The sequence below is a fragment of the Pelodiscus sinensis genome, unplaced genomic scaffold, assembly GCF_049634645.1.
Source record: "Pelodiscus sinensis isolate JC-2024 unplaced genomic scaffold, ASM4963464v1 ctg40, whole genome shotgun sequence".
In the NCBI taxonomy this organism is placed as follows: domain Eukaryota; kingdom Metazoa; phylum Chordata; order Testudines; family Trionychidae; genus Pelodiscus; species Pelodiscus sinensis.
Window position 1 is genome coordinate 1,471,809 of NW_027465932.1, and position 16,480 is coordinate 1,488,288.

Sequence of the window (16,480 nt, forward strand, 5' to 3'; positions counted from 1 at the left end):
GTACTGGTGATGCACATCCACACACTACCTCAGTATTGCACGTACAAAAAGTCAACCCTCCTATGATAGAAGATGTTAGAGGGAACACTGTTCCAGAGTTCTGGTTGCTTTTCACTTTCAGCTCCCGCTTCCCCAACACCCAGACATCTGAAAAAAAAAACAAACCACAGCCTATCCTGGCCCTTTTTTGGAGCCCTAATAGGATTTTAATTATGTATCATGTTTTGTTTCCATTGTCCCTACCCTTTCCATAATACACAATGCATGTGTCAAAGGAAAATGCACATTCCTTCATAGTTTAACATCTATAATGCCTATAACATCACATTAGGTGTGTCAATTTGTACACAACGTGTAATGTTTCCATTGTGCTCGTGGAGTTTTCATGTATCCTTATCAAAGTGACAGTCCGATTATTCAAAGCCACCGTAACGCTTAGTGTTCCTAATATTACCTTTTTCCACTCATTCTTTTCCTACAAAGGATGTTCTCAATTCCCCGCCTCCGTTCCTCCCTGCCCCCACCACTCCCACACACAATTACAGAATGGATGTGGATGCATTAGAGAGGTTCCAGTGAAGGGCAATGGAAATGCTGAGGGGGCTGGAGCACATGACCTACGAGGGGAGGCTGAGGGATTTGGGCTTGTTTAGTCTGCAGAAGCGAAGAGTGAGGGGGGATTTGAGAGCAGCCTTCAACTGCCTGAAGGGAGGTTCCAAAGAGGCTGGAGAGAGGCTGTTCTCAGTGGTGACAGATGACAGAACAAGGAGCAGTGGTCTCATACTGCGAAGGGGGAGGTCTAGATTGGCCTCGGAGGGTGGGGATGGGTTCCATAGGGAGAGGATGAAATCTCCATCTCTAGGGATATTAAAATCATGGTTTGACAAAGCCCTGGTTGGGACAATTTAGTTGGGTTTGGTCTTGCTTTGGGCAGCAGGTTGGACTCAATGACTCCTGAGGTCTCCTCCAGCCCTATGATTCTGTGTTTCTAAGATTCATGAAGCAACAGTCACCTCTGCTTGTGGCTTTCGATGCAGAGTCTCTAGCAGCTCATGAAGACCATGGACAGTGACACAGACATTCACAAGTACCACGTCTGGTCTGTATGATACGTTTTATTAGAGACAAGCACGGTTACAATTATCCAAGCGTATAGAAGCCCTGCGAATTCCCATGCCCAAGTGACCAGTGTAGTCGCACTCTCAGCCTTACAGATGTTCCTAGAGTGATGGATTCCTCCCCCACTGAAGGTCAGGAGAGGGATGGTTCTTGCTGGGGATTTTCCCTGGGATGCTCCAAGTTCTGCTCACTCTGTGAACCTGCTTTTCTATTGTCATTTTGACCCCCTCTAACATACTCGGCATGTGCATGAAGGGGTCAACCCTCTTTGTCCTCATCCGTATTTCCATCCCCCAGACCTACAGGGTGCCCTTTTTCCCACAGGCTCTCTCTAGTGCCTCTCATTTCCAATGGCACCTGTGCACAGTGCACACCCTGCGGTCAGGACGTGCTGTGATTGATGTTGCAGTGAGGTACAATCTCATTATCTCACAGAACATTGTGGTCGATTTTCCGTAACATCACCTGTGGGTCCTTCTCTCCAGGCATCTTGGGCTCTTACGGGCACAGGGTCCTTCTGCGGTCACTTGTTCATGTCACAGATGTTCTCCCCTCAACACAGCAGCATCTTCACTACGGGTAGGTCTACACTACATGGCTCCCTCGAAGGAGACATGTAGATGAGGGTTGTAGACATAGCAAAATGAAGTGGTGATTTAAATAACTGCCAGTTCATTTACATCAAAATTGCTGGATAATTGGCAGTCGACATTAGAAGCTTTTGTCTACCGCCCCATTATGCCTCGTGGGATGAGGGTTCAGTGAACTGAAAAGGGGCCCAGCCTCCCAGAGCTGTGAGCAGCACACTGAACCTGTGACAGAGCCGTTCAAGTGGGAATGGAGCCATTTCACAGGCATCTAGACTGCCGGGGCCTAGACGGCCGGTTTCTCAATGTGCCGTGAGAGTCGACAGGACTGGAGATTAAAATTTGCTTTAAAACTATTTCATTAGCGTGTTGCTGAGGATTATAACATTGCAGCTCGAAAAAATCATCCTCCCCTCTCCCCCGCCCCTGGCTGCCGTTGGGCAGGGGGGCCCTGGTTTCATAGCGCTGCGTAGGGACCAGAGCCAGGCAGCGTGAGGACAAAGCAGGCTGGGCAGGATCTGCAGACCTTGCATGGGTGTATCCAGCCTGCTTTGGCAGGGCCCGGCTCAGGGGCAGAGGGTCAGCTGGAACCCTGTGCCCCACACCCAGAGGAAAGGGAAGATTTTCTCCCTATTGAAAGAGGCCTGTTGGAAAGTGAAGATCAGGGCCAGGTCATCAGCATAATGAAATGCCACCTGCCGCCCTTCATAGTCCAGGGAGACCAAGATCTCGCTGGGTTCTCTGCTCAAGGACAGGCGGGTGATAGGGGAGGTGTGAGCCCGGTAGTCTCTGGCACTGCCCCACTTCTGCACTACCCAGACCCCCTCTTCGGGAGTGAAGCCAAACTCTCCATCCCTCTTCACAGACTCCCTAGCCACCCCCACAGCCCAGTCTCTAGTGAGCCCTCCCTCCACCTTCACCAACCAGGAATGTTTCCCAGAGGTGAAGCCCTCAGAGCCCAGCACACAAAGCACATCATGAAATCTCCATGGATTATCAGCCACCATCTGGCTCTTTTCTCCCCGGCTCACGCTTCTTAGGTCTGCAGACAGGACGAGCTCAGGATGTGCTGTGGCTGGATCCAGAGACAAATTCACTGGGGAGAGACAGAATGGGAGTGTTAGAGGCAGACACGGGTCAATGACAGAGCAAAAGAGTCACCTGGGCCAGAGCTGAGACTCAAAATGTTCCCCCTGCGCTCACCTGCTTAGGAGCCAGGCAGTGTGATGTGTGTTAGCATGGGCCCCTCGGTGCTGCTCTTTGTGTTAGCTAATGAGCTACCCAGAGAGCGAGATTACATGGCAACACTTCACTGACCCCGCAATAAGGTGCCTGGGGATACCTGGTGCCCCACAAGAAAGCCAAGTTCAGCAACACTGAACTGTGTGAATGCCAGGAAGTAGCGAGTTCAGGAAAATGCCCTCACAGCCTTAACTCTGCCCCCTGGAGCTGGGAATAGCCCCTGGGAATTAACTGCCTGCGCTGCACTGTGCTAGGTATCACTGTACTGATGGGTGGAGGGATACGTTGGTGTAGGGTGGGTGGAGATTGCGTTGGGCAGGTGTGAGGAGCTGTTCTGTTACAGCACAAAGACAGTGTGTCTGTGTTATGGGTACCCTGGGGCATTGCTCAAGGGGGGCAGAGTTAAGGTTGTCTGGGCATTTCCCTTCGCTTGGTGTTTCCTTGTTTTCACAGAGGTGAGTGTTGCTGCCCTTGATGCTCTGGAAGGACGTGATTTGTCCCCAGGCAGCCTCAGCCCAGGGCTAATGACGTTTTCTGACATTTGATTTCCAAGATGTTTTTCAGCAGAAGGAGAATTGTTGGTGGGACAATCCCCACGTATTCACCTCCCCATAATGTCTCCTCCCCTGGCTGATCCCCCAAACACTCTCCCCTATTCCCCTGTCCCAGCCCCTCCCCTCCAACCAAACATTCATGGGACCATTTCTTCCCCAAAACAACAAGAAAAGATTTCCTGTCACTCGGGGTCCTCTTGGCGCTGATTGGCAGAGGGCCCAGAGGCACATGAGGGTTGCAGGGCTCTCCTGGATCTGTTCTTTGCATTCTGGTTCACAGACAGTGTCCCGCGAGGTCCCTGCGGAAAGCCTGTGGCACGCTGGTTGCTGGAATCGCTGTGGGATGGGAATGTGGCTGAGAGGTCGGGGAAGCGTGGGTACCCTTGCAATCATGTAACTGTCTCCAGTGTTCTGCTGCCTTCATGTCAGTCAGTGTGCCATGTTGAATCCAGGCCGACATGCTTTCTCCGGAGACTGATCTCAGTGCTGCGTTAAGCAGAGCTGGGTTCCACCTATGGGCTGCTGGTTCTCGCCCGTTGGGAATGTGGCTCTGCTCATTCCCCGGGTGTCCAGCGGAGCAGGGACTGGACACTGCAAGTCGACGCTCAGGGGACTGGAGCATGGGGAGGCATAAGGATCTTCTGCAAAAAGGATTTTTGCGCAAAACAGACCCATCCACACTGCTTGTTGTCATGCAAAAACCCCTTGCGCAAAAACAGACCGGAAGAGATTATGCAAATGAAGCATGAGAAAATGCTAATCTGCGCTTTATTTGCATTGCCTCTTCCAGCAAAACTCGTAGTGTAGAGTTAGCCCAATTGAGGATCCCTACGAGCAAGAGGAGAGATGGCTCAGACTCAGCATATGGGGCAGTGTTGATGATCAGAGGCACAAACTGAGACTTTGGTGAAATACACCTCAGATTATGGCAGCTCTCAGTCTCTTCTTACTGTGTTTGTGTGGACTGAACTGTTCACATTTTACTTTTAGTTTTTCTTATGGTTACTGTAACCGTGAACAATATCCGTGGGTTATAAATAGCTGTGTTCTGTTATGAGAATTAGATTATTTGTTTCTTCATAAGATTTTATAAAGTTCTTTAATTCAATTCATTTCTTCCGTTTCTTTTGGAATGTGAATGTAGGGAGGCTGGCACTGGCAGTCCTTGCTGAAATTCCTTACAGGCTGAACTCTGTCTCCACTGCTGTGGGGGTGGGGTTATTTTCCGCACTGGAGAAGGGCAGGGAAGTCTAGCCCATGTAAGGTTACGGGCAGATTTAGCGAGAGACTTTGGAGCCTTTTCTAGGTTTCTGCTCCAGCTGGGCTTGGCATTGGCTGGGTGGGCTCAGGGTGAAAAGCTTCCCCGTTATCGCCTCGAGCTTCTCATCTTTTCAGGAGCTTCAGAGAAACTTAAAAAGCAGCAAATAGACCAGTAGCACCTAAAAGACTGACATCTTCCCAGGGGGATGGCCCCTCCATCCACAGTCTGTCATGGGGACCTCGTTAAAGGGTCCCAGCTCACAGCTGTCACCTCTCCTGGACACAGACCCCGTCTCATTGCTTCCGGCCTGGGATGCTGCACAGCTCCCTGCCTCGCACTGTGATTGCCCAGCGAGTCAGACGGCCCACTAGGCCCCTCCTCGCACTTTGCTTCCGCTCATAGAATCACAGAACCATAGAGCTGGAAGAGACCTCAGGAGTCATCGAGTCCAGACCGCTGCCCAAGGCAGGACCAACCCCAATTCAATCAACCCAGCCAGGGCTTTGTCAAGCCAGGACTTAAACACCTCTAGAGATGGAGACTCCACCCCCTCCCTAGGGAACCCAGCCCAGCGCTTCCCCACCCTCTTAGGGAAAGTGTTTTTCCTAATATCCAACCTAGACCTGCCCCACCGCAATTTGAGCCCATTGCTCCTTGTTCTGCCATCTGCTACCACTGAGAACAGCTTCTCTCCAGCCTCTTTGGAACCCCCCTGCCGGCAGCTGAAGGCTGCTCTCAAATCCCCCCTCACTCTTCTCTTCTGCACACTAAGCAAGCCCAATCTGTACTCCTCGTGGAATGAGGAGTATAGCTAGTTCGGATTAGGAAGCCTAATCCGAACTAGCTACTCCATGCCACGTGTAGCCGCGCGGCACGGGGTTCGAACTAGCCGGCATTTAAAAATGGCGCCAGCCGGCTTCATGCAAATGAAGCCCGGGAAATTCAAATCCCGGGCTTCATTTGCAATTGTGGATGACTACATTACCCCTGCTAGTTCGAACTAGCGGGGTAGTGTAGACATACCCTCAGTGTCTCCTCATAGGTCATGTGCTCCAGCCCCCTCAACATTTTGGTTGCCCTCCGCTGGACCCTCTCCAATGCGTCCACGTCCTTTCTGTAGTGGGGGGCCCAGAACTGGACACAATACTCCAGATGTGGCCTCACCAGAGCTGAATAAAGGGGAATAATCGCATCTCTGGATCTGCTGGCAATGCTCCTCTTAACATGCCATCAGCCTTCTTGGCTACAAGGGCACACTGTTGACTCATCTCCAGCTTCTCATCCACTGTAGCCTCCAGGTCCTTTTCTGCAGAACTGCTGCTTAGCCCATCAGTCCCCAACCTGTACCAATGCCTGGGATTCTTCCGTCCCAAGGGCAGGTCTCTACACTTGTCCTTGTTGAACCTCATCAGATTTCTTTTGGCCCAATCCTCCAATGTTTCTAGGTCACTCTGGTCCCTACCCTCCAAAGACTATGCCCAGTAAATTTCCCATAGCTCTATGTTTCTACATAGGTCCTTCTGAGCAAGCTGTCACTGTGGGGTGGGGAGCCACTGGGCCCTGCCCTCCCCATCCACAGCCAGATGTGACTCTCGGACAGCAGGTAAAACAGAAGGGTTATTGGTTCACAGGGACGCAGCATAGGACAGACTGGTTAGCACAGGAACCAGAAGCATCCAGTACAATCCATATTGGGGAGAAGGAGGCTCAGAGTCCTGGGGTCTGGCCCTCAACTCTACCTCCCCCAATCCAGCTCACCTCCCTCACACATCCAGCAGCATTACGCTCCTGCTCTTCCTCCCCTTTAGTCCAGCTTCCTGGGAAAAGGTGTCACCTGGTCCCACCCTCTCCCAGCCTCACATTACGTGAGCCTCGCTATTGTGTACTGATGGGCTGTGCATACTCCTTGAGACACACCCTAAATCTTGTGGATCTTGTGACTAGGCTGCTGTAACATAACAGTGGTCTGGGGGCTCGGCTGAGAGGGTCAAATCAGGACAAATTGTTTATAATCAGGGCCAGTTTCTGCCCAAGACTGGGGATCTTCCTCTATAAGGCACCAAACCAGTCCCCAAAGAGCACTTCAGCTACCACTCTGGCTACCAAGAAGTCATACAAGCAATCCCCTTAGACACCCCAGCTTTCCCTATGCCACAACCAGCATTGCAGTTCACACAGGTGAGAGGTTATGGAAACCAGTCTCACCAAATCCAAACAGGTTCTTCTGATCCCAAAGGACCAGCCACGTTCCTAGGTCAATATAGACTTTAGATCAAACCCAAAAGAGCACACTCTGCTTTATTTTAGAGTCTACAATCTAAAGGGTTAACTAAAGAAAGTAATAAAAGGTTGAGAGCAGAACAGAAGAACGGCCGTACTGGGTCAGACCAAAGGTCCTTCGAGCCCAGTGTCCTGTCTGCCGACAGTGACCAGCACCAGGTGCCCCAGAGAGGGTGGACCGAAGACACGATCAAGCGATTTGTCTCCTGCCATCCCTCTCCAGCCTCTGACAAACAGAGGCCAGGGACACCATTTTATCCCCTGGCTAATAGCCTTTTATGGACCTAACCTCCATGAAATTATCTAGCTGCTCTTTAAACTCTATTATAGTCCTAGCCTTCACAGCCTCCTCTGGCAAGGAGTTCCACAGGTTGACTACACGCTGTGTGAAGAAGAACTTTCTTTTATTAGTTCTAAACCTGCTCCCCATTAATTTCATTTGGTGTCCTCTAGTTCTTCTATTTAGGGAACTAATAAATAACTTTTCTTTATCCGCCCTCTCCACACCACTCATGATTTTATCATATCCCCCCTCAGTCTCCTCTTCTCTAAACTGAAAAGTCCCAGTCGCTTTAACCTCTCCTCATATGGGACCCGTTCCAAAACCCTAATCATTTTAGTTGCCCTTTTCTGAACCCTTTCTAAGGCCAAAATATCTTTTTTGAGGTGAGGAGACCACATCTGTACACAGTATTCAAGATGTGGGTATGCCATAGTTTTATACACGGGCAGTAAGATATGTTAAAGTAAAACAGTAAAAATGTTAAAGAAATCACATCACATACAGGCTGTGTCTAGACTACATGCCTCTGTCGGCAGAGGCATGTAGATTAGACAAATAGGCAAAGTCAAATGAAGCCGCGATTTAAATGATCGCAGCTTCATTTAAAGTTACATGGCTGCCGCGCTGAGCCGACAAACTGCTGACAAGCTGTTCGTCCGCTCAGCACGCTAGTCTGGACGCTCCCCTGCCGACATCAAAGCCCTTTGTCGGCAGCCCTGGTAAACCTCATCCCACAAGGAATAACGGGGCTGCCAACAAAGGGCTTTGATGTCGGCAGGGGAGCGTTCAGACTAGCGCGCTGAGTGGACAAACAGCTGATCAGCTGTTTGTCGGCTCAGCGCGGCAGCCATGTAAATGTAAATGAAGCCGCGATCATTTAAATCGCGGCTTCATTTGACTTTGCCTATGTATCTAATCTACATGCCTCTGCCGACAAAGGCATATAGTCTAGACACAGCCACAATGATCACAAAGTTCCTGATACAGACTCTTAGCAGAGATGAACTAAACTGCTATCTTACACGTCTCTGGAATTCATCCTATGTTAGGGTGGGACAACTATCCTTCCCAGCCCTTTGTTCATACCAAAAAGGCTTCCTCGTTGGGCATAACAACTACGTAAAAGAAGCACTGAGAGATAAAAAGGCATTGTTTAAAAAGTTTAATCCTAGTAAGGTAAATAAAAATGAGCATAAACTTTGTGAATGAAGAATAAAAATACAATTCAGAAAGCCAAAAAGGAAGTTGAAGAACAGCTATACAAAAGCTCATAAAGTAATTGAAAACATGTTTTAAGTACATCAGAAGCTGGAAGCCTGCTAAAAACTAGTGAGGCTCTGGATGATCGAGATGCTAAAGGAGCCCTCATAGGAACATAAAAATGGCCATAAAGGGTCAAACCAAAGGTCCATCTAGCCCAGAATCCTGTCTTCCAACAGTGGCCAATGCCAGAAGCCCCAGCGACAATGAACAAAACAGGGAATTATCAAGTGATCACTTTCCTGTCACCCATTTCCATGAAGCTCTGACAAACAAAGGCTAGGGACCCCCTCCCTACCCATCCTGGCTAATAGCCACTGATGGATCTGAACCACTCTTCTTAGATGACAAATCTGAGGAATTGTCCCAGATTGAGGTGTCATTAGAGGAGATTTTGGAACAAATTGATAAAGGTAACAGTAACAAGTCACGGGAGCAGACGGCATTCACTCATGCGTTCTGAAAGGACTCAAAAGGGAAAGAATAGCATTTTCAGTCACACAGAGGAACGTAATTTGTGGGGAAAAGACAACATGGGTTCTGTAAAGGGAAATCATAGCTTACGAATTCACTAGAGTTCTTTGAGAGTGTCATCAGTTATGTGGACAAGAGAAATTTGCACTTTGAAAACTATAAACCAGTGGTAACCAGCCACTAGATAAGGACCCTACAAGTAGATCTTGTAGCCTCTGACAGGGGATCCTGACTAGTTTGGCCATGAAGCTCTCAAGTGCTCCAGCACCCAAAAGCCATCTCAGTTAAACAGTGCCCAGCCAGAGTCTGCTTCCTGAATCCCTGTCCCAACCCTGAACCCAAACTCCTTCCCACCGCTTGCACCCTGAATCCCCTCCTGGACCCCAATCTCTCACCCTGGACTAAGCCCAGAGCTCCTCCCCGACACAAAACCCCATGGCCCAAGACCAGAACCTGCTCCCCTGCAAGTGAGTGAGGATTGGAGGGGAAAGGAGGAGCAGGGTGAGGCCTTGGAGAAGGGGTAGAGCTTGGGCGGAGCCTCAAAGAAGAGGCGGGAAGGAAGCTGGGAAAGGGGATTTGGATTGAGGTAGAACTTACATTGCACTTCAATTGAAAAAGTGATCTTGTGCTTAAAAAGGTTGGAGACCCCTGCCATAAACCATTCCCCACTCCATATACCTAACACTACACAGAAGAATGATACACACACCAAAATAAGATCTACAGATCCAGAGGATCATGACATGAAGACTGACATTAAATGAGGTAGTTTGTCTCAAGGAAGTGCGAGTTATGCATATCTCTGTCCATGAGTCCATTTCATAAAGCGCTGGGTGGTGTTCATCACAATTCCCACATTATCCATCTCGGATCCCTCAGTTTCCTTCCAATTATAAATACAGTTTTACCTAAATTAGTTACCCAGGGCTCTGTGCTAGGGAAGGCAGGAGGAGAATGTGCCAGTATATTTAAATGTTACCTTTCTTTAGCGTTGAGATGCGAATCTCCTCACTTGGGTCACTCTCAGCCCCGTCCGCACACACGGCCGACACCCGGAATCTGTAGGGCGTCTGTGGCATCAGTCCATCAATGGTGCAGGACTCGGTTCTCTTTCCCGTCTTTCGTTCCAGCCATTTGGCTTCGCCAGCCGCCTCTCTGTATTGCACCTTGTACTCGCTTATACTGACTCCATCTCCACTGGCATGTGGACTCTCCCAGGCCAGTGCTAGGGCTGATGAAGCTATAGCAGCTGCTACAGGTTTCCCAGGCGGGTTGGTAGGAGGAAGCGTCTTCACCGTGTCGCTCACATCGCTGCTCTCGCTGAGCCCTGGTTTGCTCACGGCCGCATATCGGAACTGGTACTGGGTGTTTGGACGGAGCCCTGTTACTGTGAGTGTCTCTTGTGTGTTACTGACATTCACAGCCGCCCAGTTCTCCTGCCCGACAAGTCTGTACTCTGCCCGGTAGCCGCATATCTCAGCCTTGCCATAGGTTGCCGGTTTCAGCGTGAGCTGCACACGGTCATTTCGGACTCCACCAACCAGGAGAGGAAGAGGCTTCGATGGAGGCTGGAAGTCAGTGCTGAGCAAGTCTCCATCTGCATACAGGTAAATGGAAGCACCTGGATTGGCCTCGTCTGGAACAGAGGCCACTATGAACCGGGTCTTCTTGTTAGATTCATTAACACGGGCAAAATCTGAAAAGCACTTTGCAGCTTTTCGAGCTTTTTTATATATTTCCTTGTCCTCAAACCAGGCTTTGGATTTTGATTCCTTACTCTCAGAACTGGCTGCAGGATCTTGAGTGTCCTTTGTAGACTGGGTCCGAAGACAGAGATGTAAATCTGCTAAATACGGCTCCTCATTGTGTAAGGAAGTGAATGTAAAAGAAACAACAAAGTCAAGGTCACCATCAACCCCGGGGTTGAGCACTATTTTCTCTAGTTCATTCTGGGAGGACACCATATCTATATTTTTTAGGACACTAAGGCAGGAATTCACATAATTCATCTCTCGCTCCTTTGTGTCCAGGAATTCGTTGAGTTTCTGCATGTTGAACAGTGATAAGCTTTTGCGTGTCAGAATGTCCACCAGGGCCCCTTCCTCTTTTCCTCCTCCACGGATGGACGGTAAGAGTCCTGCCAGCTCTTTCTGGAAATTCTGTCTGTGTTGCTTACAGACATCTTTAAACTTTTGGATTTTCTTCTGGATTTCAGGGAAGGTTCTGGCAATCAGATTCTTCCCCATGTCGTTGCATCGCATGTCCAGTTCTGCCAGGTCCTCCATTGCAGTCTGAGCATCAGAAACCAGCATTAAGCTGATCTCACGCACAAGTTTAGCAGCTTTGGAATCCAGCTTGGTCAGCGGGTACAGCCAGACTTTCATGGGTACGGCCTTCTCCCCGTTCTCACCCAGCAGCGTTGGGAGGGTGGAATATGTTTTTATGGCATCTTGGAAATTAGTTGGATTATTCTCAAGAGCAAAATCACCATGGAACTTGCAGTTAAATTTGTCAGCATTTAATTTGTCTTTTTCATCCATTTTGACAGACCCTTCTCCTTCCACAGAAAACGTGGGTAACTTTTTAATTGCAATCTGAAGTGATCCCTCGATCTCGCGGACATTCTCAGAAGAAGAAACTTCTCGGTCGAACACGAAGAAAGCCTGGGCTCCGTACAGTACAGCCGTGACCACGTGGGTGGCCGTGCCTTGCTCAAACACAGCAGGATAAGCGACGTTCTCTGCTCCTAAATGGTTCATGGTCAGCTGCTCAAACCTTGTTGTGGCCGAGTACTGGAGAGTGACTCGGGCCTGTTGTTTGGATGTTTTGGTGTCATTTAAGTATTTGGCAGATCCGCCTACTTCAACCAAGCCCCCCAGGAAGCTGGCCTTGAGCGATGCCGTGACATTGAGGGCGTTGGCCTTGTCCTCAATGGTGTCAGATGCGATGATCTCAAATTCAGTCCTGGGTTGTGGTTTTGTGTTTACATCCATGCGAAGCCGTTCCAGGCCCCACAGCGTGATCCCTGCAATGTGAGAGAGAAGCACACGGTAACGTAGCTGACGGGATACACAGCACACAGCGTCTATGGAGGGTTTAATCTTGTGCTATTTCTGAGATTGAAAAATAACGGGTGTGATGTCATGAATCATGGGTGGTGTAAGTGGTTGGCATGAGTGAATTAACAGTAAATGAGCTGAAGAGAGGCCATACTAAGGTTCAAGTCAGTGCCCCCAGAGGATTATGGACTTGCTTAAAACTTTGATAGAAAGGACTGTGTGAAAGAAGAGACTTTGTGTGCTGAAGAGACAAAAAGGTGCAGAAGGAGGCAACGTTCCTAGATAAGAAGGAATAACAAGGGAGAGACCTAGTCAAGGATAGTCTATTGTTTACCAGTCATGGTAAGGCAAGCAGAATCGGGTGGTGTAAGCAGGACGTTCCAAGATCAGTTGTGAGAACACCCGCAAAAGGGTGTGTGTGCAACCTACGTACATCACCCCACCTATACATGGACTGTGTGTAACCAACGGATATCACTGTACATGGATATATACCACACCGTTTTGTGCCAGGAGCTGGAGTCCATCAATTCGGCATACTGGGGTGACATGCACGTAGGACTTCCGCCTCAACCAAATTAACCTACATTACCTGCGGTTTGGCCAGCCCCAGAGGATGAGCAGTATGTGTGAATGTGTTCACGAAAGTGTGTGTTACAATTGGGTTGAAAATTAGACTAACTATTCAACTTAAGTTCAATTGCTTTTAACCTGCCTTTCAATTTTCTAATTTCTATATATCGCTTTAAAAACTGCTCCTGAACAACTGCTGGCAATAAAACTTGTTAAAGGTACATTTGAGCTACTGTAGATCTTGGTTCTGTGACACTGATTAAATGCCTGGCGTGCAACCTCATCAACCGTACAACAGCATCCTCTTGTGGCAGAGGGACACCAAGTGAATTGACTTGATATCCCACAAACATGCCTAGTCACGGCTAAATTACATGGCTAACAACCTCCTCGTACTCCCGGCTCCTTACAGTACTTTGGAAGACGTGATCTTTTGCAATTTCTTTTTTATAAAGCCCTCTCCAGAATGACTGAGTTCACTCCCCATGCTGGAGTTCACTGGTCCAGGGAGCAAATGCCACATTTGTGGTTATAATGCCACGTCCATTAGAAAGACCCGGTTCTTTGATTTAGGCAGCTCAGAATTGCCACGTTTGATCCATTTTTCTACGTCTAGTTGGGATTATATTTTCCCATGTGCATTGCTTTGCATTTATCAGCTCTGTCCCTCTGTTGCCCAGTTATCCAGTTTGGTGAGGTCCCTTTGTGACTTTTTGTACCCTGTTTTGGACTTAACTATATTGAGCCATTTTGTAAAATCTGATAATGTTGCCACCTCACAATTTACCTCCTTGTCAACACCAGGTAGAACTTTAACAGCACAGATCCAAATTCAAATCCCAGCAGCACAACCCTCCTTGCTACTCTTCTCCCTCCCCCTCTCTCAAGTACCCGGCAATGTTTTTATGATCCTTCAGTGACTGGCATACCCAGCCTTTTCCTCTTTTTAATCACCTCCCTCTCTCCTTCGATAACAAACTCCCTGCCCAAAGGCAAAGCTGCAGGCAGCCCAGACTCTGTCACAGCTAAGAGCTGCCTCCGGAGCCAAGGGCTGCAGCTTCCAGCAGTACCCACAACCCTCCCCCAGTGGTGCCCTTGCCTGTTCCCCCCATGGCTCAGGGACAGTGGGGAGCCTGGTGCTGACAGCAATACCAACTCAGTCCCAGCCTGCTCCGCCCTGCCAGCTCCCAGCCACATTGCTCTGCTCCTGGCCCCTGGTGCTGCACTCCCTGAGGCCCCCTCCCCCGAGTGATTCAGCTGGAAGGCCACAGGACGGTGTTTAAGTCTCAGCTTGACAAAGCTCTGGCTGGAATAATGGAGTTGGTGTTGGGCCTGCCTTGGGCAGGGGGCTGGACTCAGTGATCCTGAGGTCTCTGCCATCCCTGGGATTCTATTCTTCTAAGAATTGTCTCCCAGTGGTGCCCAGGGAGAGGTGTAATTGTCCAAAGTCACTGGCTGGGGGCTGGAGCCGGTTCTGTGCTGAACTGTTAAACATGCACCCCTAGATATTGAGCCCAGCCCTGCTTGCTGCCGGCTCCACCTGGCAGGGGGTTACGTACATAAAGCCCTTGGGATCGTTTAGTGGCATTTTCCATCCCATTCCTCCTGCCCCTCGCACCCTGGTTTGGGTTGCCCCAGTGCAGAGCCGGTGTTTGCACTGAGCTGGGCACAGACTGGCCCAGGCCTTTCCTAGGCTTATTATTAGTGTGGGGGACCAGGAGGTGTGTGTGTAGCTGGAGCTATTCCTTCCAATGCCTCCTGGTGCACCCCAAAGGGCTGTGTGCAGAGCGAGGCCTTTCCAAAGAGACCTGGCCCCTCTGACAGGGACACAGGGGACCCAGCTCTCTCCTTTTCCTAGCCTGACAGCGCTGCCAGGGTGCTGCATTGATGCTACCGTGGCCGGGGAGCCAATGGGCAGTTTCCCTTTTCTCCGAGTGCCCCGGGGCCGTGGGAAGGGCCAGCTCTGCCCCTGCAGGTTTGGTGCCATTTCCTCCCCCAGCTCAAATCCCAACCCAAATGTGCCGAAAACAAACAGGCGCCAAACGCCTCCTTTGCTGCAGTGGGAAGGGGGCCAATTCCTCCCCGGCGACAGGTACCTGGGATGAGGGCGTCGTTGCGGCAGTCGTACAGCATCCCCAGCTGGAAGGGGCGGCCCAGGGCTGGCATCTCAATCGTGTCTCCTGACCCGGCCATTGTTCAGCACCCAGACGCTCGCTCCTCTCTCTGGCCTGCGAGAAATAGGTTGGATGTGAGGAAAAACTTCCCGCCTATTAGGGCAGTTAATCACTGGAATGAATTGCCGAGGGAGGTGGTGGAATCTCCATCCCTGATGATATTTAAGAGGAGGGCGGACACATACCTGTCAGGGCTGGGGAACCTTTTTTGGGTTGGAGGCTGCGGACCCACAGAAAACTCAGTTGGGGGCCAGACACGACTAAGAAGAAGAAAAACCCCTCAGAGTGGCCCCAGCAGAGAAGCAGAACGACCCTCCCCACATTCCCCTCGCACACCAGACCCTAGATTTTCTGTGCTCCGGCCCCACAGGCAGGCAGCAGGGGGACTGGAGCACCAGCACAGACTCCCCAGTGTTGGGGGGCGGAGGGGCTGAGCCTTGGGTGCTGGATCCTGGCAAGCTGAGGGCTGCATCTGGCCCCTAGGCCTGAGGCTCCCCACCCGTGGTCTAGACGGTGCTGGGTCCTGCCGTGAGTGCAGGCGACTGGACTCGATGAGCTCTCGAGGTCCCTTCCGGTTCTAGTGTTCTGTGAGTCTGTGAACTAATTGGGTTACACTTCATGATGATTCTAACTGTTCCATTTTAAAGGCTTCAGGGTGTAGCCGAGTTAGTCTGTACAGGGTGAACTTCAAAAGCAACACCTGGCTAACCACACATGTAGATGGGATCATGAGCTTTCGTGGGCTGCCGATCATCTGAAGAAGTGGGCCGTGCTCACGAAAGCTCATGATTTGTGTTGGGGCAATTCGTAAATTCAGGTGAGAGCCTGCAGTAACCAGGGAGATCCTGTCGCATGCAAAACGATTTCAGATGCATTCGGAGGGTGTGTGAACAGGTGCCATTGGTTCAGTGTTTGCATTGGGAGAAGAGCTGTCTCTGGACGCATGGACGGGGCTCAGGGTGCTAGACCCTGCCCCTACAAATTCCAACATGGTCTGAACTTGACTTAATAAACAGGCATTGCCAGAAAAGAAATCTATTCCCCAAGGCGTCACATTAGCACCTGGCTGCTCAGGCTACGGAGCTAAAGGCCTTTTGTCTGCAGCTACAGTCACTGGTATGAACCAGACTCATTCAGGAGGAGTTAGAAGTTGTTCCAGTCCCGTGGATATTTGGGGCCTGGATTTGGGGTGTCCCATTCCAGCTCCCCTGCCACAGGCTCAGCCCCGCACTGTCCCCTGAGGAGCAGGAACAGCAGCAGGGCAAAGAACTGCCTGGGCCAGGAGATGGAAGCCCTGTGACCTCTAGCACAGTGATCACCAACCAGGAGATTGGAACCTTCCGGTAGATCGTGGACCCTCTGACAGGGGATCCTGGCTGGTTTGGCCGGAAGCTCTCAAACGCTGGCACTTCCATTGCCCCTCCAACCACTGTCATGCTGCTCCTGCCCTCTGCCTTGGAGCTGCCCCCCGGGAGCCTCCTGCTTTCTGGGCAGAGTGTGGGAGGGAGAAAAGGGGGACATGGATGTTGGAGTGTCCCTTCTGTCATGTTATTGGATTTTAAAGGGAGAAGCCAAATCACTGAGGCACCCATGAGAGGGTGTTTGCCCCAAAGT

At 50.3% G+C, this 16,480-nt stretch overlaps 1 protein-coding gene across 2 annotated transcripts in view; it reads right to left on the reverse strand.

Moving 5' to 3' along the window:
* Nucleotides 1-1,084: 1,084 nt before the first annotated feature.
* LOC102445749 (stonustoxin subunit alpha-like) overlaps nt 1,085-16,480 on the reverse strand; it is a 29,899-nt gene continuing 14,503 nt past the window's right edge. For both annotated transcript variants that reach the window (XM_075916925.1, XM_075916924.1), the window contains exons 3-5: nt 14,789-14,920; nt 10,040-12,085; nt 1,085-2,802 (exon numbers count right to left, since the gene is read on the reverse strand). In XM_075916925.1, the coding sequence (XP_075773040.1) occupies nt 2,273-2,802; nt 10,040-12,085; nt 14,789-14,885 (2,673 nt within the window). In that variant the 5' untranslated portion in view covers nt 14,886-14,920 and the 3' untranslated portion in view covers nt 1,085-2,272. The remainder of the gene's footprint in view (nt 2,803-10,039; nt 12,086-14,788; nt 14,921-16,480) is intronic.